The following is a 26,512-nucleotide window of genomic DNA, read 5'->3' on the forward strand; positions in this document are numbered from 1 at the left end:
ATTATTAATATTATTAAAACTATTGAAGAAAATTTGAAAACCCAACCAAAGCACTTTTGGAAATATATTTCTAATTTCAAAAAGAAAGACCAGTCGATTACACAAATTAAAGTTGGAGACAGTTTTATCACGGAACCCCAGGCAATTGCTGAGGCTTTTGCTGACCGCTTTCGTTCTGTTTTTAACTCCCCTTCTTGCGTTAATGTTACGACTAGTTCTGACTTCGCCTATTCTGATGTTTTGAATATTCCTCGTATCTCTGTTGATGATGTTACGCGGGCAATTAGTCGTCTCCGTTCGACGAAATGCGTCGGACCCGATGAAATCCCGACTTTCGTCATAAAAGGTTGTTCTGAGATCTTAACTCCTCTTTTACGCCATATTTTCAACCTTAGTTTATCTAGTGGGAACTTTCCTTTGTTATGGAAGCGAGCGGCTGTTGCGCCGATTTTTAAGAAAGGCAACAGCGCCTTAGTTTCTAACTATAGGCCTATTTCGATCCTTAATAACCTCTCCAAAATTTTTGAAAGCATTGTTCATGATCACCTTTCCTTTTATTTCAAATTCAAATTACACCCCAGTCAGCATGGTTTTTGTAAATCAAAATCTACGGTAACTAATTTAGTTACCTACCTTAATGATGTTCAGCCGTCTGTTTGTTCACAGGGACAGATCGACTCTGTGTATTTTGATCTTAGGCAGGCCTTTGATTCAGTCCCGCATTCTATTCTTTTGAAAAAGCTAAATAAATTTGGACTATCTTCTCCTTATGTCAAGTGGTTCCAAAGTTATTTATCATCCAGATCTGCCTTTGTTCGCATTTTAGGACAGTCCTCTTCTTTCTACGCGGTGTTATCTGGAGTTCCACAAGGCTCTACCTTGGGACCTCTCTTATTTAATATTTTTATTAACGACCTTTGCGACAAAATTAAGTATTCTAAATTTCTCTTATTTGCCGATGACTTGAAACTATATCACGATATTAAATCTGTGCATGACTGCAGAGCTCTTCAAGCAGATATCAATTCCGTACATGAGTGGTGTAATGATAACAATATGGAACTTAACATAGAGAAAACCAAAATTATATCGTTCACACGTAAAACCAACAGTATCCATTTTAATTACATTGTTAGTGACTTTTTAATCTTGCGTACAAATTGTATAAAAGATCTTGGTGTTTTGTTAGACAGTAAACTGTATTTTCACTGTCATGTAAATTGTGTTCATTCCCAGGCACTAAGGACCTTAGGGCTTATTCGTTTTATTACTTATAATTTTTCCTCTTTAGACAGCCTTGTTGTTTTATATAATGCTTTAATTAGGTCAAAGCTTGAGTATGCCTCGGTCGTTTGGAATAATCTTACACAGACAGATTCTAATAAATTAGAAAATATTCAAAGAAAATTTGCCAGTTTATGCAATTACCGATTTTTCCAGTTTAATATCCCCCGAAAATATGAACTGATCCTATCTACTTTAAATTTTAGAACACTTTATTCCAGACGACGACATCTCGATGCGTTATTTCTTATTAATGTATTTAAGGGCAAAATAAATTGCCATTCCATTATGGACGCTGTTGGTTTACGTGTGCCGGCGAGGCAAATAAGAGAATTTTCTACTTTTTGTGTGAGCAGTGCACTACGACATAGTCCTTCAGCGAGGTGCGTCATCGCTGCAAATGACGTATGTAAATCTTTGGACGTATTTAGCACAAACATTGTCTCCCTTGAGCGAACGTTCTCAACAAGGGAAATGATCTAGCTTGGTTATCTGTCTTTTTATATTTTTTAAAGTTTTACAATTATATTAGTGTTCCCTACGTGGATTATTTTGTTTTTATTTATATTCCTTCATTTTTTGCTCTGTGTTAATATTGTTTCTATTTTGGGTTTGCCTGTACTTGGCAGTTATATTTAATACTGTATATTTATAAGTTTAGTTAATCCGTTTGTGTAAGATTTTTAATTTTTAATTTTTATTTCACTATTATTGTATATATTATCAGTGTTTGCCTGTTATTGGCTTCTTGCTGTTGGCAAACACGTAAATAAATTAATTGAATTGAATTGAATTGAATTGAATTTTCATTATTATTTCGTCAACACCAACATCTTCTGAGAGGTCTCTACCCTTGAGATGTTTCGGCTGTCCCTTGTATTCGTGCGTCCATCTCATCTTATTTAATCTGATAACAGTATTAATATTGTATGAAAGTATAAGCCATGAAGCTCTTGTGTTTGAAAGTTTCGCCATCGTCCTGTTACTTCTTCCACAGAATGTTCAAACATTCTCATAAGCAATATGTTCTCGGGTACCTTCAATCAATATTCCTCCCTTTGAGTGATCGTTAAATTGAAGGGATGAAATTAAAGTTTATTAGACTACATATTTCAATATCTTATCGTTAGTTACAATATAAAATACTTTGCACCGAATTATTACTATAATTTTTCTAATTTGATCTAATCTTAATTTTAGGTGAATTGGGAAAACTGTATTAAATTTTTAAAAATAAACGCAGTGCGATTGTCTGAAAAATTTTAAGAACGTATCATATTAGTTTGAAATGTCATTATTCTTAACCTATATGTGCGAAGGTTGTCAACATAATTTCAGTCTAGTCTCACCCACAACCATGTCAAGGCGGTGCTGAATTTGAAGCGGCATGCTCATTAACAGATGTCGGCCAGAGACGTTGAAATGCGGTCACTTGGATTGGCGCATTAAAATGGCCGACGTCAGATTGTAATTAACCACAGTCTGAGTTATTTTAAGAAATTCATACCTATTGACTCACCAAACAAATCATTGTTAACTTCTCAGACATTAGGCAACTGGTAATTAACTATCAATAAATTGTTCGATGTTACAGAACTCGAAAATTCCATCACTGGACCACCACATGAGACAGTAAAACATAAGCCGCTTTCGTTCTCAATTTAACGCACAGTTTGTTTGGAACAACACGCGACTTTGCGATGCGCAAATCCGATGCGCTGTTTCAAGTTCTGTCTCTCTGCTAGGAAACAGAAATGGGAGAACTGGGTGATCTTACAGCGCATGCGCAAATTTCCTGTCGCTATTTCAAACACATCTCACTTCAGTAGTCTCCAACACTGCAGTGAATTGCGTTGCAGCGGTGGACGCATGTTTTCTGAAAGAGTAATAGCGTAGCCGATCACGTTCACCCCACTCACAACAGACTTGTGTTGGTGCGTGGACATTACTTCGTAGTCCGTCTCGGGCAATGCATGTACGAGGGTCGCTCATTAAGTAATGCCCCACATTTTTTTCCTCAGAACATATTTATTCAAGATGGCTCAAATTTAGTGACAATATAAATCAATGTTTCCTTTACACATACTATTTTTCCACATAGTCCCCATCAACTTGTACGGTTTTACGCCAGCGTGGAACAAGTGCATGCATGCCTTGCCGGTACCAGCTCTTGTCCTGTGCACGTAGCCATGTCCTCACTGCTTGAATCACGCTCTCGTCATCTTCAAATCTTGTTCCGCGGATAGCATCTTTAAGTGGCCCAAAGAGATGGAAGTCGGAGGGTGCCAGATCTGGACTGTAGGGTGGATGGGGTAGCACCGTCCAACCCAATTTGGTGATTTCTTCCCGGGTTCTCAGACTTGTGTGAGGGCGTGCATTGTCGTGCAGGAGCAAAATTTCTGCTGGATGCTTGTGAGGCCGAACTCGTCGAAAACGCTTCTTGAGGTTTTTCAGGGTCCTGATGTACGCGTCTGAATTGATGGTCGCACCTCTTGGCATCACATCCACAAGAATGACCCCATCACTGTCCCAAAAGACAGTCATCATGACTTTTCCGGCGGAGGGAGTTGTCTTGAATTTCTTCTTTCTCGGTGATTGAGGATGATGCCACTCCATTGACTGCCTTTTTGTCTCTGGCTCAAAGTGGTGTATCCAGGTTTCGTCACCTGTAATGATCCGGGACAGAAAGACCTCTCCCTCAGCATCAAAACGCTCCAACAATTCAGAAGAAATCGTTTTCCTTTGAATCCTGTGGTCTGCTGTGAGACTTCGTGGAACCCATCTTGCGCACACCTTCGAATATGCGAGAGCCTGGATAATTGCAATCACACTTCCATTGCTGACTGAAAGCTGTTGGGCCAATTGTCGAGTTGTGATGCGCCGATCCTCACGAATAATGGCATCCGCGCGGTTCAACATGTCTGGAGTGGTGGCTGTGGCAGGACGCCCAGAGCGCGGCAGATCACGGAGCTCGGTTTCTTCACTTCCTGAAGCTTTAACTCTCTTAGCCCAGCGACCAACAGTGCTCCTATCGACTGCACAGCTTCCATACACAGCACACAAACGTTTATGAATGTTCACCACCGTTTCTTTTTCAGCAACAAGGAATTCAATTACAGCTCGTTGCTTGTAACGAGAGTCGTTCACAGACGCCATTTTAACAGTTCACTACAGCTCCGCTATCGGTTGGAATCATTTGAAACTCCGTACACGAACGCGGGAAACATCAAATCTCAAGCATGTAAAAGTACACTTTTCTATCTTCATTATTGGCTGAGAAAAAAAATGTGGGGCATTACTTAATGAGCGACCCTCGTACAACGTCATTCTGAACACAACTGAAAATAGAACGAGTGTACGAGTATTTGAATCCAGACGTTTAGTCCAAAACAAGTTCTTTTACTGTGCATTATGCAATCAGACTTTGTGGTTGCCCGGTTCAAATCTCGGCCGAAACACAACCTTACCAGGCTGAGATGATTTACCTTATTTTTAGTCAAATTTCGGGACAGTTATATTGTCGTGAAATAGGTCATGGCTATTTCTCTGCAATTCTTTCCAATTTCCCCAAACATGCTCCCCTTTTTTATATTATCCGGGGCAAGATGATCACTACATTTTGCACTGTGTCGTAAAATAAATTTCGAACCAAGGTCTCTGAGTTTTTATAGCTCAGTAGTTTAAAATAAGTGGCAATCAAGTGCGTATGTAAAACTTCGTTTGACTCCAACTGAAGAACATTTGACGCTTTGTGAGAATAATTCGCTGTGGATAGTATTTGAACTCAGGAGACATAAAAAAATCACAGTAATTAAAAAACTGTTTTTCAACGCCATTAGTAACATAAATTCTTCTTTAAATATTATTAGGATCTTTAAATTAAAAATTATAATATGGTAAAGGCATGTGGGGCTCGTGGGGAGATGAAACGTCCAAATATTTTGTGAGGCAAGTTGAAGGAAGATTAACGCTCAGACGGGAGCCCTGCTTATCTGAAATCAAAATTTTGCGATATATGAAATGCACAGCGGTTCCTTAAGCGCCCAAGAAGCAAAGATAACACAAAATATGTTCAAGTGAAACCAATTAATTTCGTTATAATCCCAGAACACAGATAAGAATACACTTTTTAACAAATATACATCTTGTCACCAGTAATACTGAAATTACAGGTCACCGCATTTCTTATTTACCTTTGTTCTTTCTTTCTTTCTTTCTTTCTTTCTTTCTTTCTTCTTTTGGAGTATCTTGCTTAGACTGTTTCGCCTAGGACCCTCTACCCTTCTAGTTAAGTTTCAGGTGTCCAAAGGCGTGCTTTAATGGACACGGGAATTTAATCTTAGCTTCCTTGAAATGCAACAAAATCCCAGATTAGATTAGCGACTATCATCTTCTCAAAAGTCTTGTGATCCATAGAGTTTGTTGAGTTTGCATGGACAATAAGACATTTAAAAACATTAATAAGATTTGAAGGGCGTACTCCTCTGAGTACACTTACATCGCAGAGGTGTTCCTAACTCTACGTCACGTAGACGGACGGACATGGATGGGTCTATACGGTGTTCATCGCTCACACTAGAGTGTGAGGAACGCACAAGAACAAGTGCGGAATGTAAATTCAATTTTAAACATTAATCCCAAAGGAAATGAAGAATAGACGCTTGGGGAATTTGAACCGATCCCGACGCTGAAATGAATTACGTTCAAACGACGATTATAAGCGTCTTGTACCGGGGAGTGTTCCGTCATGAGCACGTCACACGCGCACACATGCCACGTGTAACAACGGAGAAAACGCGAGAAGGATTTCGAAACCACGTAGCGGAGGTTGTCTCATGTGACAACTGCTATTTAACCAGTCTGTCTCATCCGGACAGATGTAAAAGCAGAGAACATTTAGTAGCAAGTGTGCGCTATAAAAGGATGTTAATGTCTCGCCACTAGCGATCAGGACATAACCATTACACGAATAGAGATGCTTCTCTGAAACTGAGGCAAAGTTAAGTCACTTGGGACGAAAGGCAACAAATCAGAATTATATTCACGAAAAGATTAAGAACATGTCGAATTCGGGGATTCTTGAAACCATGCTATTTAGAATCTTTCGTCTTTCCATCTTCAAGGCCGTGGTCTAGGCAACACGGAGTTTTCCTCCGGGGGGCTTCCCCGGTTTCTCCGTGGCATCCCAACAATTACTCTATTCACACACAGAAGAAGGCAATGGCAAACCACTTCTGGATCATCTGCCAAGAACGTATACGAACAGGTCCCAGTCCGAGAAAAGGATGGAAGGATTCTGTTCATATGGACCTGTCGTCAGACAGAACACTAAATAAATAATAAATGGGATAAAACGTGGTCCTCACACCAAGATGTTTGAGAACATGGTGTTGAGGCAGTAGGAAGGGTGGAGTGACATGAGACTAGAGATATCTTCATAATGTGGAACTTTCGAATTTTGCCCTCTTCGCCAAATATGACAAGATCATGTCAAGATGAATGAAATTCCGGGAGTACGTAGCTCGCATATGGAGATATGGTATGAATACAAATTTGTGGTCGAAATATCTGAAGGGATGATACCACTATGAACGACGGAGGGTAAATTTAAAATGGACCCTAAGGACGATTAATAGGAGTGGACTGGATTCATCTGCCTTAGGCATTGAGACAGTCTTAATCTAAATAAAAAGTAGCTACCGTGTACTATAATAATCAGATAGAATAGGTCTAAGTTGTTTTAGTCTCACAAACTTAAGTTTATTTACTTTATAGTTAACATAATTCTACCGACGGGAAATTTCTGAGAACCTAAGGTAATTTATAATTGTCATGTTGCCACATGCATATTTATTGTTGTGTACTTACGCAGATGATCCAGAAGTGGTTTGCCATTGCCTTCTTCTGTGTGTGAATGGAGTAATTGTTGGTATGCCACGGTGGTCTAGCGGTTAGAACGCTGGTCTTGTAATCCTGGGGTCTCGGGTTCGATTCCTGGCGGTGCCCGAATTTATAACTTGTGTTGGGCAAGGCCGTGGTCTAGGCAACACGGAGTTTTCCTCCGGGGGCTTCCCCGGTTTCTCCGTGGCATCCCAACAATTACTCCATTCACACACTGAAGAAGGCAATGGCAAACCACTTCTGGATCATCTGCCAAGAACGTATATGAACAGGTCCCAGTCCGAGAAAAGGATGGAAAGATCCTGTTCATATGGACCTGTCGTCAGACAGAACACTAAATAAATAATAAAACTTACGCAATATACATCATGAACTGAGATCGTCCATTACTGTTACTAAAGAGGCTGAATTACAAATTATTAGACATACTTTGGGGTTCTTTTCTGTAGAAGCACTATTTTCATATTATGATGACAGATCTTTTGGATAATCAGGCAATGAACACACCCTGACATCTTCCCTCTTCTCTCAGAAGTAAAAAAGAACTTGAAACAGAGACAATCATCGACATATTCACTGCAGTATATACCTGAAGCAGACATTTCTTATTTTGCGACTTGAAAAGCAGAGAATGTCCTATCTGCCTTACAGCGAGACAATAATTTATCACTACAAAAGTTTAAATTAAAATAGGTTGCGCTCATAACTTTGAGAACGTCTCCGGATAAAAATACCAGAATTTAGTCTGTGGTCAAAGGCAGACGCCGAAGGCCGTTGACTTCTTAAGTTGGAATCTGTTCATGAGGTCTGTCACATGTAAGCTGCCTGAACGTATAAGTACGTGTGATTAGTGCACACGGACTTGAAAAGTCGCGAACTCTGGGTGGTGGAAGGGGGGCGAAGGGAGAAGACTTTTCAAAAATAGACCGACGTCCGTTGCATTCGAATGCTGCTTTAGTCAGTTACTTCTTTGTGTTGTATGAATCGTGTTGTAGTATTTCTGAATCTGAGTATATTATTTAAGAAATACAAGGAATTATCAGCAACCTCTTACTCTGTAACATTTCTTTTAGTGAGTTTTTAACGTTGAGCTGTTATTCTTGTCTTGCAAGATGAATACTTTTATTCCGCAACGTGCCATCAGGTTTTAGTGTCTTATTTGATTTGGTTATTGAATCGGTGGATTTCAAGCTGTGAAAAGAGGTGAGTTCAGTACGCACTGCGTTAGTGTTCTTTGGAAGACACGTCGTGAAGACATGTCAACGACCAGTAACAGTTTCCATTGCTACTCAGCTTGAACTGGCGTCTTGGTAAGTTCGTGCTTTAAAACGTCTCTCTCTCTGTTTAGACTGATTGCTACTGAAAATTTCCATACACAAATACTATGTTTCTTACCTTAAACATCCATTCAAAGTCTTGTGAACTTCAGAATAAGTTAATGTGACTGATATTTATCTTCATTTCTCTTAATGTGTTCCGGATATAAATTTGTTATAACCGATCTACACTTAGAAATGTTCCTAAATCCCTCTTGCCTTTCCGTTTAAATTTTATTTAAGATGTTTCGTTCTTTAAATGTGGTAATTCCATCTGTAGCCTCTGTCCTATTCATGTCAGATGTGTATACCCTCCGTCTTGCAGTTTTTCTAATAGCCTTGCTCATCGATATGTCTTCGTGATCTCAGTTCATAGAACTGGATCAACATCACCAGTCTCGCTTCACATCTATATAAACCGTCTTAACTTTTGATCTCTCTATGTCCTTTCAAAATTCCTTATGCAGTCTTACGGTATAACACGCTTAGTAGAACATCCTTATTTGTTATTCATCTAAATTTCACTATTTAATGATTAATGGTAACCTAAGAAATTAAAACTTGAAACATATCTCAAGAGTCTTCTTTTATTTAATTCGATACCATCAACATCGGTTTCTCTATTGGTGTTACATTCGTAGAATTATAGCTTTGTGTCATTGTGTCATCTGAGGCTATTATCGAAATTTACGATGTATATAAACGCAGTATAAAAATTATTTGTTTTAAAAGAAAATTCTTTTTCACTTAAATGTGAATGAAACACATGATTCTGGCTAGAAATTTACCGGAAAGATAATTTTCAACTCGGGTTACAGAGAGGTCTCTCATAATTACGTTGGTCTTGGTGTTGACTAGAGAACGCACTCAGAGCTCTTTATTGAACGTAAGCAGCAGAAACTCAACATGTGTTGCGGGCGAGTATAAGTACGGAGCAGGCTTGTGTCCATGGAGACCCTGCTTCAGTCCCAGGTAATGTGGGTGAGATTCCTGATGTACGTAGCAGCTCTGTGGCAGGTTTCTCTCTGAGTTCTTCGCCTTTCCCTGCTAATCAGTACTTTGCCATACTTTTATTATCACTGCCAAATGACGTGTGTGATAATTCTGGCCTTCAGTTCAGACAAGGAACGTGGCTGGTCTCGCAGGAAAAGTACCAAACTACACAGAAGTATAATAGTACGTCCGATTAAATTTTGGAAAAAATAAACCAAAAACTATTTAGAGAATTTTTTAAATTAACGTTGAAGTAAATCCTCAGGATAACTCGTTCTGTGTCAAATGCTTACATTTTGTAAGATCATTCTTTTTGAGAAGTAACATTTTAATAGCAAAATATGACGTTTGAAAACTGATAACACCGAAGTCCGTTCCACTCGTATTCACCTTCCTCAGATATTTTGTCTGTCCTCCATCTTTTTCTTGGTCGTACAACATGGCGTTTTCCACCAGAGTCACGGTTTCAAAATATGACTCGTAGCAGAAAATACGTTTCATATTCAGTCGCAGACAAAAAAATGATTCTGCGGGTTAGGGGTTGGGCTGTAAGCCTTTCACATAAAATGTTCAATTACGTGTTCCTGAGCACTGGAAATATAGATACTGTATGTTAGCCAAATCGCCGATCGAATGCAGTGATAATTAACACACAGTAAGTTCGCTAGTGTTGCTCCTGAATCAAAAATTCACAAGACCGCCATGTTAATGTTATTGACAGCAGGAATTTATGGTTTAAAAAAGTACTGGCTTGATGCTCATAGCGAGTTTAATAAAAGAACAGTTCTAAGGTTATTTCGGTGAGACAAAGACTAACATGATGGAGACGTAACTATTGGTCAAAACTTGGACTGTCGATCAAATTCCACGAGACATGCGCTTGTTCACACGAGGACCACCAGGTGGCATTTCGACTGCATAAAGCGAATGGACTGTGGTTGTACAGTTGCCAACCTCATCTGAAGCCAAAACATTGCTGAAGCAGTTTGCAGAATTCCTAGAATGTTAATTAACAACTTAAGTTCAGCAAACCAGTTTGAAGTTACTAGTTTATGTAATAAGGGAACAAATACCTAGGAAGGTAGATTGAAAATGACGGAATAAAATGGTTACAGCAGTATTTTAAGATTGAGGAAGGTACAAACATGAGATCAAATATTACCAAGATGGGAACAGGTTAGGAAACATGTCAAACACAAAGAAGGAGAACATGAGAAAAAATTGTGGAAGGGAAGGGGAGGTGTGGGATGGTAACTAGACTATTGAATAAATGTCATAAGAAGAAGAAGAAGAAAAGTAATGACGTGCAGCAGCAATATGGGGTTCTGAAACATTAAGTATTAGTCACTCCGTTTTAATAATACACTAATAAGATATTCATAACATGTAACCTTTTGAACGTCACGTGTCAATTTATAGTTACCGGGCTAAAATATTTCGCGCGAGAGCCAAAGCCCTCCACCGGACCCTGTCCTGAGTCAACAAAATCCAGTCTCCTTCAACTCCTATCTCGGATAGATCCCGCCTGAGATTATCCTCCCATCTATGTTTAGGTCTCCCCAGTTGTCTCTTCCCCTCAGGCTTCCCAACCAATAACCGATGCACACCTCTTGTTCCACTCATGCGTGCTACCTGCCCAGCCCATCTCAGTCTTCTCGACTTAATCTCCCTGACAATACTGGGGGAGGAGTACAGATTATTAAGCTCATCATTATATAGTTTTCTCCATGCCCCATCGTCTTCTCTCCTAGGCCCAAATATCCTCCTCAACACCAGATTCTCAAACACCTGTTCCTGCCTCTGAGTGAGAGACCATGTTTTGCACCAATACAAAACAACAGGCAAAATTATTGTTTTGCATATTTTAATCCTTAGGTTCTTTGAAATCAGGCGGGAAGACAAAATATTTTTCACTGAAGAGTAGAAAGCATTTCCAGAATTTATTCTTCTCTTAATATCTTTCTAAATATTATTTTGATTTGTTATTGTTGTTTTTGAAATACATCACCATACATAATTTACATATTTAAAATTTAATTCTGCCATTTTGCTTTTCACTTTGTGAAATTTGTGGGCGCCATACTGGTATTCGTAATGTCAGAGAGTCAAACAAACTAAGACGGAGTGACCTCCAGTGGCGTGTCATTTATACCGAGACTCAACATTGGGGCAGAATATTATAAAATTTGTAACAGAATGAAAGAACAGACAATTTCCCTATATTAGGGATCGGCCCATCCCATTGCCTGTGTCTTATGTAAGAAATGACGGCAAATTTGACGCTAACAGACCTCCATGTTCATGTTGAAATTCGAATAAGCTGTTCCAATGTGCCGGCGGCCTATGACCCTTAACATTTAATTACTCTGTGATTTGCTATTTGAAAGTCAGTAGTTAATTACAAGCTGGATTCATTGGAAATAGCAGCAAGGTAATTTGTAAATGTAATGGCAGCTGAGCAAATCAGATCGGAGGTGAGATGCATTTCACATGCTGATGATTATTCGTGTTTCTATGGAAATGATTTTACTGGTTCAGAATTTTATTCAGTGGCAGGTTTTCTTGTATACGATAAAATTTCATGTTCTGTACAGCAGAACATTTATTTATTGAGCTACTATTAACGTCTTAAGCAGAAGCTACATAATAATTTTAAATTATTGATTAGTTTGATCAATTAATTAATTACTTTATTTACACAGGTACACATTAATTCTGTAATTTGCCATGTAGTTACTCAATCATAAAGTTTATAGTTGATGCTGGCATTTTAACTTTGGAATTCCATTGCACAAAAAACACAGACCCATTTAATTATCATCATGATCGTAGCAAAATACGTGACGCGATCATAAATATTTACTGGCGGAATCAATAGCAACGCTGCGGAAGTTTCGTCAGCAACGATTCTTTAAATAGGATTCGGTACTCAATCGCCTCACACGAACTTCATAGTCTGTTACCCAGAAACAGTTTTCAAAAACAGAATTTATTTTATAGTCTTCTAGATTCTTTGAGATTTGCGGTAAATACATTACGTAGCGATTTGATATCAAATTGAGATCATTACGTACGTGGAATTTAACATTGATATAAAGATACCTGTTCCACCAGCCTAGATTCGAAATGGGTGCCTCTTAGTACAAGAATTTCAATGTTTGGAATCCATTGCGTACGTAAGAGGTTTATTTAACGACATCGTTCCAACTGTAAACCTACTTTCCTTAAACAGGAGTGGATTAGTGGTTCTGAAGAGAATTGAAAACGGATCTCAATAGACCAATAGTGGTCACTGTTGACAACACCATCTCCTGACTTAATAAAAATGCCGTCTGAAGTAATGTGAACATTTCAGGAGAGAAGAGAGTTTTGAGCCGAAAGCCGATTATATTTGTTGTCAGTAATTTGGGGAAATTAATGCTGATGGAACAAAGTCCTTGTCTATTTAAGAACCGATTAATTACAGGTGTGAAAATCTTATTGAACGTTAAGTCAAGGTAAATTGTACACGAAACGGCTGTGACCAGTTTTAAGACGTAGGATTTGAGGTTTTCACAGCGGTGAATCTGAAGATTTCTGTCGTCTGGGTTATTGTGCCCTGTAGTCTGGTAGATTTCCACCAACGTTTCAGAGATCAAACTGCCTCCGTCATCAGGGAGATGAATTGTTGGTGGAAATCTACCAGACTACAGGGCGCAATAACCTAGAAGACGGTAATCTTTACTTCTAAGACGGTCTGCCACCTAGAGACTAATGAGATGCAAGAATTACCTAGGTCAGGTTAGCAGTGTCCCAGAAAGAACTGAACCTAGTACGTCAGCATACAAGCTATTTTGTCATCATTTGCCTGAATATGTGCGGGTTTCAGAGTCAGTGGACAGTTTCTGAGACTTTCCAGCTACTGCAGAAGCCTTAAAATAGATCATCTAGGCTCGTGATTGAAGCGTGCGGGTCTTCCAACAAACCTTCTCAGATGGAAGTCATCGGGAACAAATCGGTTTTGTGAAATGTTGTTTTCTTCCTAACAGAACAGACATTGAGCTGACGACAAACAATAACTTTGTTTGTTCTTTATATTTGTGCTTTTCTTATTTTCTCAGTTCTCTTTTGTCTCTTTCTTGTTCATATCTCATCTCCCTCCCCTTTCCTGTCATCCTCTTTCTTCTTAGTTTATCCTTTATCTTCTCCTGTCCTTCATCTCCTGCCCTTCCTACCCCTTATGAGTCCAGGGTCTCAGAACCATAAAATTACGTATGTTAAGAAGGCTTAGGCTAGTGATATAAAATGTTTACTCAGAATTTTGCAAAATAAACTGGGCAATAAAAACTTCACGCATTTTCCTTTTCGCTAAAAATGTGACGAAATGCAAGGCTTGCGACTAAATTGTCTGATAATTCTAATTCTGTTGCATGTTTCCCCACGATGATTCCTTCTCTGTATAAGGGTCTATTTATATAGGAACGTAAAGATAAAGACACGAGCCCTTGCCGATTTTTCAGAAAATATTATTCAACGTTTTTCAATGGAACTGTTTATATTGACTCCGAGCTCGTCCGTTCCCCGAACGAGTCTCGCCCAACTTACGTCTCCAACGATATTTTTCCTAAACAGTTCCATTGAAAAACGTTGAATAATATTTTCTGAAAAATCGGCAAGGGCTCGTGTCGTGCTCGTGTCGTTATCTTTACGTTCCTATATAAATAGACCTTAAAGCTTAAATTAAATTTTACTTCCAATTTAGTGTGTTTCTACGAGCTGGACCATGTGGGTTTGATACCCGGAAGGGACTTTTTTTCCTTTCCTTTCCTCCTACCTAAAGAGACTGCAGGCTTTCCACCTGCGACGAATCAGACACAGCGTAAAGGTGAATGCGTGGAGCTTTACATTACCAACAAAAACGAATTTTAATTGTTCTTTGGAGTGCAGCACACATAATTTTCAAATACGTTACCTAAAAATTTAATTTATTAGGTGTTGATGGTCATTTCGTAGGCTGTGTGTACTTCTCAGTTGACTTTCCAATTACAACGAAAGACGGAGACTGTTCTTTAGTGCTGAAAAAACGTCTCCCACCTCCCCTGCTCTTCCCCTCATTACCTAACACACTGTATGCGAAATGCTATTCCTTCAATCCATAGGTTCGTATTTCATAGACCTAGCGTAGATGGGACGATTAAGTAAAAATGCGTCCTAAAGGAATCATTTGTAAGGATGTGGACAGGATTTATGTTGTTCGCTACAGGATCCAATGGAAAGCCCTTGTAAACAAGTTAATGTATCTTGGAATCTGTGCAAAGGACAGGACATTCCTTGACCAGTTAAGCAACTATTCAACTTTTTAAGAAATACTTTCCTCAATAGAGTTGGTTAATTGACTTAGCTGGTAATAAAATCTGGAAATTCTTGTCGTTATTCAGATCGAAAACTGCTATTATTTAGTCTAATTTAACAACTCCGAATATTAAGATATCCTGTATAGAATAATAGGCCTCGTTTTGCTACTAGTTTTGTGTGGGTGCGAAAATGTCGCCCCTTGCTTTACATTTATAGGTACGTACTCGGTGTCTGAAAGCCTAGACGTAAAAATATTTTTGTTTCTAACTAGGTCGGTGGATCAGAGTTTCTCTTGAAAAGCCAGTAGTCGATTGGTTGACCAAGAAATTTCTCACCGTCTTTTATTTTTAAATCGGTCTATCACCATAACGATTTAGTCCACACTCTCCCTGATTATTCTTTTCAGATCCATTTTAATATTATCCTCCCATCTATTTATACGTCTTTCAAATAATTTCTCTCTTAGTTTTCTAGTCAAATCCTGTACGCCATTTTCATAGTTGTCATTCGTGCTACATGCCCGTTACACTCAAATTTTTTGATTTGGTTCTACTGACAGCTGATGATTGATGGATATTATTATTATTATTTAGTGTTCTGTCTGACGACAGGTCCATATGAACAGGATCCTTCCATCCTTTTCTCGGACTGGGACCTGTTCATATACGTTCTTGGCAGATGATCCAGAAGTGGTTTGACATTGCCTTCTTCTGTGTGTGAATGGAGTAATTGTTGGGATGCCACGGAGGAAAACTCCGTGTTGCCTAGACCACGGCCTTGCCCAACACAAGTTATAAATTCGGGCACCGCCGGGAATCGAACCCGAGACCCCAGGATTACAAAGCCAGCGTTCTGACCGCTAGACCTCCGTGGCTACGATTGATGGATACAAATCATTAATCTGCTCGCCGTCCTTTTTCCCCTCACTTCCTCCCCTCGGATCCAAAAATTTCCCTCGACTAATTCACTTCAGTCTCTCTTCAACTGCATCTAGCAGTTTCAGACCGCCATAAATTAAGCCTAGTCCAGTCAGTCGTGTGGAGAAATTCCTCCGACATCTTGCAGAGGACTGCTTGAAATGTTGGCGCGGAAGAGACATTGACGTTGGCCTGCGTATATCCGGTCGGAGCCTCAGGCTTCCAAATCTTGCGTGGGTCGAAAGTTCTTAACAAACCTGGAGATAAATGTGAAGAGCAACCTTGTTCCCTCTCCCTCGGGACGAGGCACTGTATGTGAGGAGCTAAATGTGGAATCGAACAGGGGAAGGGGGGACGGGGGGTGTCCGTCTTGCGGACCTCAGTCGCGAGAAGACGGCGCGAGTTCAGCTGGGATGGGAGCGTCCGAGAGTCGGAAAAAAACTTTGGCACAAAAATAGCAGAGTAATAACACGAAAGTTTATACAGTGTTTTGAAGCTGGAGTTCAACACAAAGAAATACATTTGGAAACATTAAAGGTAAGTTAAAACTCTTAGCCGTCGTGTTCTGTTCATTTTTGGCTTTCTCAAGGAACATATTTTATTATCTTAAAGAAAGCAAGAAATGCGATACATCTGTCCGTCGACTTCAGTGAACATTTATATCTGACAACGAGGAACGAACATGGCGACCGTGCGAATTTCTGAGATATGAAAATTTTGTGTCATTCTATGAAGGCATGTTTTTAAGTCATATTTCTTCTAAATATGCTACAACTTTTTTTAGGAATATGGAGATTTACACGGTTTCAATCACACGCGCAGTGATTTGTTCTCTGTGACGTCAACTTATGTATCGCCGTAAGCAGAGACGTAAAACGTGTGTTATATTTCATCACAAATACGTACCAGTACAATTAAACTGTGCCAAATGTTTGTTGATCCCAGGGCCATTTTCTGGCTTGCATTGACACAAACGACATTTCGGTATTGGTTCTGCAAACGCACATGCCACAATGCCTCTCTTCAACTGGTTCGCTCTCCCTAATTCCATCCAGTCAGTAGGGAGCACGTGGTTGAGGAACAGATGTCACGAAAAAGAATTTTAATGGTCACGTGGTAAGGAGAAAAGCTTGGGGAAGAGATTCTAGTGATCACGTGGTTAGAAGTGGCGACAGACAAAAGTAGTTATGAGAGATACGTTTGTGGAATGTAACTGAGAAAGGAAGCGATGTGAAAGTTCGCTGAATCTGTAATTCATATTAATGTCAAAGATGGCGACTGCAATTTTTTCTTGCCGAGCCACTTGGTAATCCTACAACATGTAACGCGGCTTACCCTCGAAGGTCGAAGTTATGCGTTGTAACTTTTGATCAATCATTTGGCAATCCTCGTCAGGCTAACATTTTTTTGCGGAAAGATACCTATTGCTACCGTCTGCTACACAAATATTAATGCTGTTTCGTCAGGAAACTTTTATTGTATCCTCATACACATTTCGGAACTCGGTCATTCATGTGAATGAACTTAGTGAAATAAAAATAAGTGTCTTACAAATTTGCATTGATTTATCTGCTTCTTGATACATTTAGGTGTTCTGGGTTTCGTAATCAACGCCTGGCTTAATGCAGTGCAACCAGCTCTGTAAATAACCTATTATAAATTTGTGAAATCGACCGGTCCTCGCCTAGGGTTTTCTTTAAACGAGTTATACTCAAATAATCACATTCTTATTTACGAGGTGTTATCCAAAAGTTCGGAGAATTTGAATTCCACGCGCGAATCTATTGTGGAATGGCCTGCCGCCACTAGATGGACGCATTTGGTGAGAATGCTATGAGTCAATATAAAACGTTTTTGTGGTACAAACACTTTGAGGATGGACGAACGTCTGTCGACGACGATGAGCGTTCAGGACGACCATCGACAAGCACAACATCGGAAAACATCGCGAAAGTGCGAGAGGCTATGGTTGCAGATCGTAGACGAACAATCCATGATGTTTGTGAAGTTTTTAAGCGGCTATGGGAGAGCGTTCGGAAAATTTGGAGAACAACAGCTGGGTTCTCCACCACGACAACGCGCCCGCCCACACATCGCTCTTTTTTCGGCAGTTTTTGGCTTCCTTTTATGGGTGCCTGAAGTTTGTGTTCGCTACAGACCATCAATACTGAGCCAAATGAACACAGCCCACACTGTCGAGCCCTGTATTTTTAAATAGTATTTTTAATAATATCAACATACAAGATTTGACCGTCAGTGCTGTTTACTCGGTTGTTGGCTCCTTCCTTTTGCGGGCATTTCTTGTTTTACTAAATTCTTCCATTAGAACAGATGTCATTAGGAATTTATACACTTGAGGGATGGTTTAAAACTACATTCTAAATTAAGGAAAGGCATACAAGCAGGGGCAGCCAACTTAGTATTGTCTAATTAGGCCAATTTACCAACAAGCAGTCAGTGCAGAGGTCATCCATTTGTTTGTTGGATAGTGAAGATACAAAAGTAATTCAGGAAAGTGGCTATGAACGGAGAGGGACATTGTGGACTAATTTCCACTCATAACCTACAATTCCGGGTTAACTTCGTTTCTTTGGCCCACAGTGACGGCTGAGGCGACGAGTAAAGGCTAAATTTAAACGGGCGGTGGTAGGACAGCCGAACTGGGTCACACACTCTATGTAAACTTATCCACGACCGTAAATTAACACGTTGAGAAACAGATATTTTAGAAGTCATGTACAAGATAGAGTTTCCACTTATGGAACCTTGTAACTTAAAGTTTTTCATAAAAAAATATAGGAAAGGTCAAATTAAAGATATTGCGATACGAGGGACATTAATGACGCATGGGAAGACAAGAACTGCGTGTTCACTTATTGTTGCAACCACTCGGAAGACTTAGTATATAAATAGAGGGATAATATTAAAATGAATCTTAAGTTGGTAGGATAGTAGTTTGTAGACTGAATTGAACTGCTTCAGGATAGGGACTCGTGGCAGGGTCTTCTGAATGCAAACCCTCGGCTCCTATAAAGGGAGAGGAAATTCTAGAGTATCTTAGTAATTATCGCCTTGTCAAGACGTGCGTTGCTTTATGGAGTTAGTTATTTAGTTGATTAGTCAGTTCCTACCACAAAGGAAACACAGGCTGCTCTAAAAGTTTACCGTTTTTATTGCAGAAACTGTTTTGCTTACTTCAACATGGAGCAGTTTGAACAGCTGTTGACATGCGCCATCTGCCTCGATCGCTACCGAAACCCGAAACTGTTGCCATGCCAACACTCGTTCTGCATGGAGCCCTGCATGGATGGCCTGGTGGACTACGTCAGGAGACAGGTAGGTTTCGTCACCAGCGCGGTGCTCTACTCTCGAGATCACAGAATTTCCAAATGACTCCGCTTTAATTTCGAATCTCCCATTGGTCTCCATATTCAATCACTGCAACACAAAGGTAATATAACCATCTACATAATTAGCTGGCTTAAGGAACCCCAAGGTTCATCACCGAATTAACCAAAGCCCTCCACCTGCCCCAGGGAAACCAGAGAAGTAAAGCTATCCAGCTACACCCCATGGAGGCGCTTGGGGTGAGAGGTGTGTAGCTACTTCTCGTTCTTGGCCTCACTAGATTGGGGTGAGTGGTCAGCGTCACGCCCCTGCCAGGCTTTACAGCAGGGGAAAGGACTTCGGTGCCTCAGGGTGGGCCCTAGAGCCCAGGGGCTGATGCAGAATATTTTTTTCCCTGCCGGGTATCAAACCCTGATAGTCCATTTTGTAGTCAGACATTGCACTGACTGAGCCTCGCCGAACCCACTGATAATATCATAAAACATAAATTATGTTCCTGAATGAAAGCTGGTAGTCTAACACTATTATTTTTTTATTTAGTGTTCTGTCTGACGACAGGTCCATATGAACAGGATCCTTCCATCCTTTTCTCGGACTGGGACCTGTTCATATACGTTCTTGGCAGATGATCCAGAAGTGGTTTGCCATTGCCTTCTTCTGTGTGTGAATGGAGTAATTGTTGGGATGCCACGGAGGAAAACTCCGTGTTGCCTAGACCACGGCCTTGCCCAACACAAGTTTTAAATTAGGGCACCGCCGGGAATCTAACCCGAGACCCCAGGATTACAAGGCCAGCGTTCTAACCGCTAGACCACCGTGGCCATTATTTATTTATTTAGTGTTCTGTCTGGCGACAGGTCCATATGAACAGGATCCTTCCATCCTTTTCTCGGACTGGGACCTGTTCATATACGTTCTTGGCAGATGATCCAGAAGTGGTTTGCCATTGCCTTCTTCTGTGTGTTAATGCCACGGAGAAACCGGGGAAGCCCCCGGAGGAAAACTCCCTGTTGCCTAGACCACGGCCTTGCCCAACACAAGTTATAAATTCGGGCACCGCAGGCAATCGAACCCGAGACCCCAGGATTACAAGGCCAGCGTTCTGGAAAGTCTGGTTAATAAATCTCATATTATTTCCGTATAAACTAGCTAAAAACTATATATATCGCCATGTTAGTAATGGCAGGGAATCAGCTCACGAACAGAATCTCCACGTTTCAGAAAAGTATTCGGTTCAATCGTATTCATAATTATTCGCTTAAATTGAGCGTAGTCGTGTTCAATATACACTCATGTAAAAGGGAATTGAAGGATTCAGTGGGTGAATGAAATGAGAGCAGAAGAAAGAGATAAAAACGAACAGGTTCGAGATGGACTTGATGCAATAAATTTCAGCTCCTGCTCGATCCACCACCTCGCCATTGCAATTTAGCATGATAATAAGCTTGCATCTGTGTTCTACAGACAACTTACGTATGAAACCTCAAGGATTGTTTAACAGCAGGTGGCAGGCCTCCTTAGAGAAGACAGCTTGAAGCAATTTCGCCAGAATGGCTCGACACTGTGCCTCAAATTGCACGCAAGAGCATGACGGGAACGCCATGTTAAATACGTCAGTTAACGATAACAACTTCTGGCAAGAACAAATTAAGTCTACTTTCCTTAAACGGTTACAGTTCAACTGGTGAGGTTACCAGGGTCTGTAATCAGTATGCCAACTATTTACAATTTAGTGAACCATGTCTATATACAATTTTCACCAGAACCCCTACTGACATAGGATTTGAGGTTTTCATGGCGGAGTCTGAAGACGGCTGTGTTCTGGGTAGATACCAGACTACACGCGCAACAACCCAGAAGACAGAAATCTTCATACTCATCGCCCTGATGACGGAGGCAGTATGACCTCTGAAACGTTGGTTAACATCGACCAGACTACACAGCGCAACAACCCAGGAGACAGAAATCTTCATACTCTGATGACGGAGGCAGTATGACCTCTGAAACGTTGGTAAACATCGACCAGACTACACAGCGCAACAACCCAGGAGACAGAAATCTTCATACTCTGATGACGGAGGCAGTATGACCTCTGAAACGTTGGTAAACATCTACCATATTACATGGCGCAACAACCCAGAAGACAGAAATCTTTATACTCTGATGACAGAGGCAGTATGACCTCTGAAACGTTGGTTAACATCGACCAGACTACACGCGCAACAACCCAGAAGACAGCCATCTTCAACCCGACTGCCGTTAAAATTATTAGATATAACCTAAAAGTTTCGTCGCCATATTTATAACTTTTAAGAACTTACCAGTATGTTTATCACTTACCTGTAACGAAATTTCACGTCTGCAGTGGTGCCTTATTTAACGCAATTAAACGGAGGAGTTTAATATACCTGTATTTCGCGTGGTCGATATTTACTTAGATGGCCGTCTTCTGGGTTCTAGCTCCGTGTAATCTGGCCCAATTTTATCAACGTTTCAGATGTCCTTGGTAAATTTCTACCACGCTACACGGCGCTACAAACCAGACGACAGCCATCTTCGTACTCACCGCCATGAAAACCTCAAATCCTACCGACATTATGTAATAATAGTTTCTTAACCAGCGTTGTATATTTTTGTGATTTTTAAATCTTTCACCACGCTGCATTAAATTGCGCAAGTTCGTAGGATCTCCATATTTCTATTGCTTATGATGATAAATGATGTAGGTAGTAGCTGTCACAACCGAATGACCGCTTGTCGGGTTACAAATAGAGAAAACGGTCGCTAGCAAAAGGAAGTAGCTTGGAATATGCTGATTAAGCATTCGTGGGCAGAGGACACGCAGAGTGAGATGGACATGGAAGTGAACTAATGGGTTCCTTGAGAGAGGAAATTTTATCTACAACTTCGAGGTTAGCTGCTCAAGAAGATCACTACCCCACGACAATTTTAAACAATGTTGCCACATAAGTTAGGTTCATCGCCAGTCATATATTGATAATGCTGTTGTAGGTAAAATGTCCGGAGTGTCGCGCAGAACACAGGATTCCGTACCAGGGCGTGCAGGGTTTTCCAACAAACGTGACCTTGCAGCGGTTTCTGGAACTACACATCGAGATCACGGGCGAACTTCCAGACCCGACAAGTGGTCAGGTCATGGAACGTTGCAACGTCTGCTCGGAGAAGTCCTACTGTTCCGTGTGTGTCCACTGCGAGAAGAAGATTTGCTCGGATTGCAAGGGAGCTCATATGGACATTCTGCGACGCGAGATCGCGCGTATCAACAACCAGGTGAGAATTGCACAAGGTAACTTGTTCGCAAGAACCTATTAGCCAACCAGTTATTTTGCTACTCACTCTTAGGAACATTTCATGTAGCCCGAAAGGTTATTACCCTGTAGGGTTGGTCGGTTTTTAAAAACAGGTTTTAAAAACAGGTTTTTTGGATAAATTTGTAAAATTCGAAAACCTGTTTTTAAAATTTAAAAAACCGGTTTTAGATACTAGAATTAATATATAAAAATTTCTGTTAAATGAACTAAAAAATTTAAAGACTGAAATTAGTTCCAAATTATTAAATGCTTTAGAAGTACGAATTCAAGAAAGAAGACAAGTTGGATTGGTAACCCTTTTGCTATATTTGCAAAATCCACGAAACATTTCAACAAAGAAATCTAGTGTATTTCCACTAGCTTCGAAACTCGATATTATTAAGTTATCTGGAAAAATATTGTCTATAATATATCCAAATTCTTGTATGGGAACAGATTCCGATGATGAATATATCGAAAAAGGAGAAACTATTAATCAGGGCAATGCTCTAAAAGAAGCCATGGAAAAATCAATTCATAGTTTTCTTGAGGGACCTGAAGAAATAATATCAAATTCGAAGACATTGAAGGCCGAATTTTCAGTATTTGAGGCAACAAATAAAAGAACAAAGAATTTAGATTTATTATTTGATGCCCTGAAAACGATAAAACCAAGTTCAGTAGCCAGTGAGAGAGTATTTTCTATTTCAGGCAATTTTGTATCTAGAATAAGAACAAGATTAAGTAATCGTTCAGTGGACATTTTATGTTTTTTTGAAATCATATTTCCTGAAGAAAAATTCTAAATGAAATCAAAATTTATAATTTATACTTTGTACGGATTTTAGTTATTTTATTTTTTGTTTGATTTTGTATGGAGTATATTTTATTTTGTTATATTTTTGTAGTTCCATAAATATTAAATAAACTACAAATTTTAAAATAAGCATAAATATTTTTTACTGTTTTAATTATATTTTGTCTTTTGTAAAAATTTGAAAACCGGTGTTTTTAAAAGTTGTTTTTTGTATAAACCCTATTACCCTGTTACCAAATTCGGCACTGTGTCCTGTCCTACAACAAATGAATTCCGTATAAACACACGTTTCTTTAAGGTCCAATGTTGACGTCACCCAGTGTAGTTCACCCAAGTTATCTCTCTCCTTCAAGCGTTCAAACTAGAAAGTGTAAACTTCTCATCGACCTCGTGCATTTTGCATGTCCCACCCTCTGATCTGCCTTGACCTGATTACGGAAATAGTATTTTGCAAAGGGGCATAAGTTATAAAATGTTTATTATATAATTTTATCTCAAATATTCTCACTCCCTTCCCTTCTCTTAGGTTTGAGAGGATTTTCAAGCTCATGAATTAAGACAGTGGGTGTTGTAAAATGTAATTATGCTGAATTGGATGTGCATGCGATTCTGATCAAAGCCTTCGTGGTATGCAGTGCCGGATACAGTGCAACGAAGGATTCAGAGCCTTTCGTCACGTCGTTCCTTTGTCTCTCTTGCAGGTGCGACGGGCTCTCCACCGTCTGCAAGACTCCCTGGCACTGGTCGAGAAGAACTCGCTGAGCCTGCAGCAGAACTGCTTGTCTGTATCGGAAGAAATCGACGAGATCTACCGACGCCTCAGCAAAGCTCTTAAGGATCGCACCGAATTCTTGAGAGGCGAGATAGATCGATACCTCTCGACGGAAGTGCGGAATCTCTCTACTCTCAAACAGAACCTAGAGCTCGAGATATCGAACATACAGAGCAACTGCGACCTGGCAGATAAACACATGACCGAGGCAGTTGAGTGGGACGACTGTGAACTAATGGACGCCAAAGAAATATTTCTAAAAACTGTCGAGTTCATCCGGAATTTTGAATACGAAAATGCAGACTATAATCGCAGAGTGAGGTTCTCAATGTCGACGGATCCAAACCAGTTGGTCCTGCATGTAGCTGGATACGGCGAGCTAACAATCAACATGCCGCATCAACCATTTATTGGCGTTGGGGGAAGTGGAGGTGGAATTGTGTCCACCAGTAGCAGTACAGGTCTTCTTCAGCCCCCGGGTGGACCTGGACTCATGCGGTCAAAGAGTGACCACCGCCTGGCATCTCAGTTCAGGCAACAAGAAGAGCGAGGCGTATATGACAGAGGTTACGGTGATGGCAGTGGAGATCCCAGCGGAACCTCAGGCCGAGTGTCTCCTCTAGGCCGCAAGTTCGGCGAACGCCATTCGCAAAACCGTGGAGGTAATGACAGGTACGAACAACAGCAGTCCCGCTATGGGGGGCGGTCTGGTGGAGGCGGCGACTACTCAGGTGAGTTCGAGTCGCCCTATGACACCGACGGGAACAGACCCAGGTCCAAATACAGGTCCAGATTCTCACGTCACCACGGCGACAACGCGGATTCTGACAACGACACGCAGGGGAATCGGTCAGTGAGATTCTCCGAGGGACACAAGGAGCGAGAGCGGGTGTTGGACACTGAGGACGTCGCTCGAGGCCCACTCAGCGGCATCAGCCGCTTGTACGATTCTCCGCGAGTCATGAAGCGTCTACAGGAGTCGGAGCAGCGAGGAAAGAAGAAAGAGACGGTCCCACCCACTCAAACCCCGCCGCTGCAGGTTAAGGCCCCACAACAAGTTCCAAAGCGCACGCAGAGACAAGTCAGCGAGGAGGACGAGATTTCCAAGATAAAGCGTGCCAACAAGACTGGAGCTTCAGCGTCTGTGGCAGCGGACACCACGACTCAGCCTACCCAGGAAGTCGGCCGACCGGTGTCAGAACGGATCGCGGCCCTGAAGTCGCCGCGAGACACGTCCTCGGACGATAGAGACAGCAGTCAGCCGTCATCACCCACGAGCAGACTGCCACCGCGTGACCTGTCGTCGCCGACCAGAAAGACTCCAGGAACTGAGGTGAGTGCTAGTTGGATGTGTGAGTTATTTCTGCATGGCATCCAGCTAAGTCTTACTCCGGAGAGACCTTTATTTGAAACCCTTTTCGTGAGATATCTGTCAACATTGAAAAGTAAAGAGTTTCATTGCGTAAAATTATATTATAGGGGGGGAAATTACTGCTTCAAACTTTAAAACAATCGCCAGCCTAATAGAGCAATCCAAGGAGTTTAAAAGTAAGTTAGAAACAGAAATATCTCGATTTTGATTCCTTGTTCCATCAATAAATTTGTATCCATTCAGTGCTGATTCTTGCTTTCGGTGCGGTACTGTGGACAAGGATGTGAAATATGAATGAAATCAGTATCGCAATATTATATGGAATTAAAACATATGTATTTTTTTAATAAGTTATCGAAGGCTAAAGTGTAACGTCCATTTTAAGAATTTTGTTGTCATTTGTGGGACAAAATGGTTCATTAAACTGTTCAGAAAGTTTTACTTCCCTGTTTTAATTTACGTCCGCCATTTTGTATACAACAGTGATAGAATCCAAATGAGATTCAAACAAACTTAAATGTAAATCTGACGTTCCAAAATACTATAATTTTGTATTCACATAATATCTCGGCAGGTATAATTTTAAAAAATGCTGCTTTTGACGTATTATTTTTACTCCTATATCATCAATAAAGTAACGAGTTTTGGGCTGGACAAAGGAGTTTAACTCCTGACAGCAGCAGAGTTTCTCCGTGCCAGTGCTACCAGATCGGTTTTCGGGACCCCTCAGTGGGTTCAGAAGGTAACATACCATACCATGGGGCAGGGAGAGGACCACTTTTATATATATATCAATATACGAAGTACGATCGGAAAGTTTCTAGACTGCGCCTATAAAAACCCGTACACTTATCTCAGGTATTAAATTCATCCATCACCCTCGAAGTAGTTCCCCTGGGAGTGAACACAACGATCCCAGCGCCGCTGCCAAGCCTGGAAGCATCCCTGGAAATCTTTCTTTGTCAGCCTGTCAAGCACCATCTGCGATTCTGCCTGAATCTCTTCTATCGTCTCAAATCTCCTTCCCTTTAGCTGAATTTTCATCTTTGGGAAGAGGAAGAAGTCACACGGAGCTAAATCCGGCGAATAAGGAGGGTGCGGGATGACGGCCATGGTGTTTGAGGCCAAAAACTGCCGAACTTTGAGG

At 40.7% G+C, this 26,512-nt stretch overlaps 1 protein-coding gene across 9 annotated transcripts in view; it reads left to right on the forward strand.

Annotated features, from left to right (window-relative positions):
- The window catches only part of tn (tripartite motif containing protein thin), a 64,984-nt gene that overhangs the window by 15,345 nt on the left and 23,127 nt on the right, over nucleotides 1-26,512 (forward strand). For 6 of the 9 annotated variants that reach the window (XM_022072393.2, XM_022072394.2, XM_087354718.1 and 3 more), the window contains exons 3-5: nucleotides 18,925-19,081; nucleotides 22,106-22,384; nucleotides 23,923-25,326. In XM_022072393.2, the coding sequence (XP_021928085.2) occupies nucleotides 18,947-19,081; nucleotides 22,106-22,384; nucleotides 23,923-25,326 (1,818 nt within the window). In that variant the 5' untranslated portion in view covers nucleotides 18,925-18,946. Of the gene's footprint in view, nucleotides 1-8,181; nucleotides 8,496-16,126; nucleotides 16,283-18,924; nucleotides 19,082-22,105; nucleotides 22,385-23,922; nucleotides 25,327-26,512 lie in introns of those variants that run through there. The other 3 variants (XM_087354723.1, XM_087354728.1, XM_087354720.1) reach the window with 3 other exon arrangements.

Source organism: Zootermopsis nevadensis, unplaced genomic scaffold (assembly GCF_977971745.1).
Source record: "Zootermopsis nevadensis isolate Lab colony 2312 unplaced genomic scaffold, Znev_1.0 Znev_ptg000002l, whole genome shotgun sequence".
Lineage (NCBI taxonomy): Eukaryota > Metazoa > Arthropoda > Insecta > Blattodea > Termopsidae > Zootermopsis > Zootermopsis nevadensis.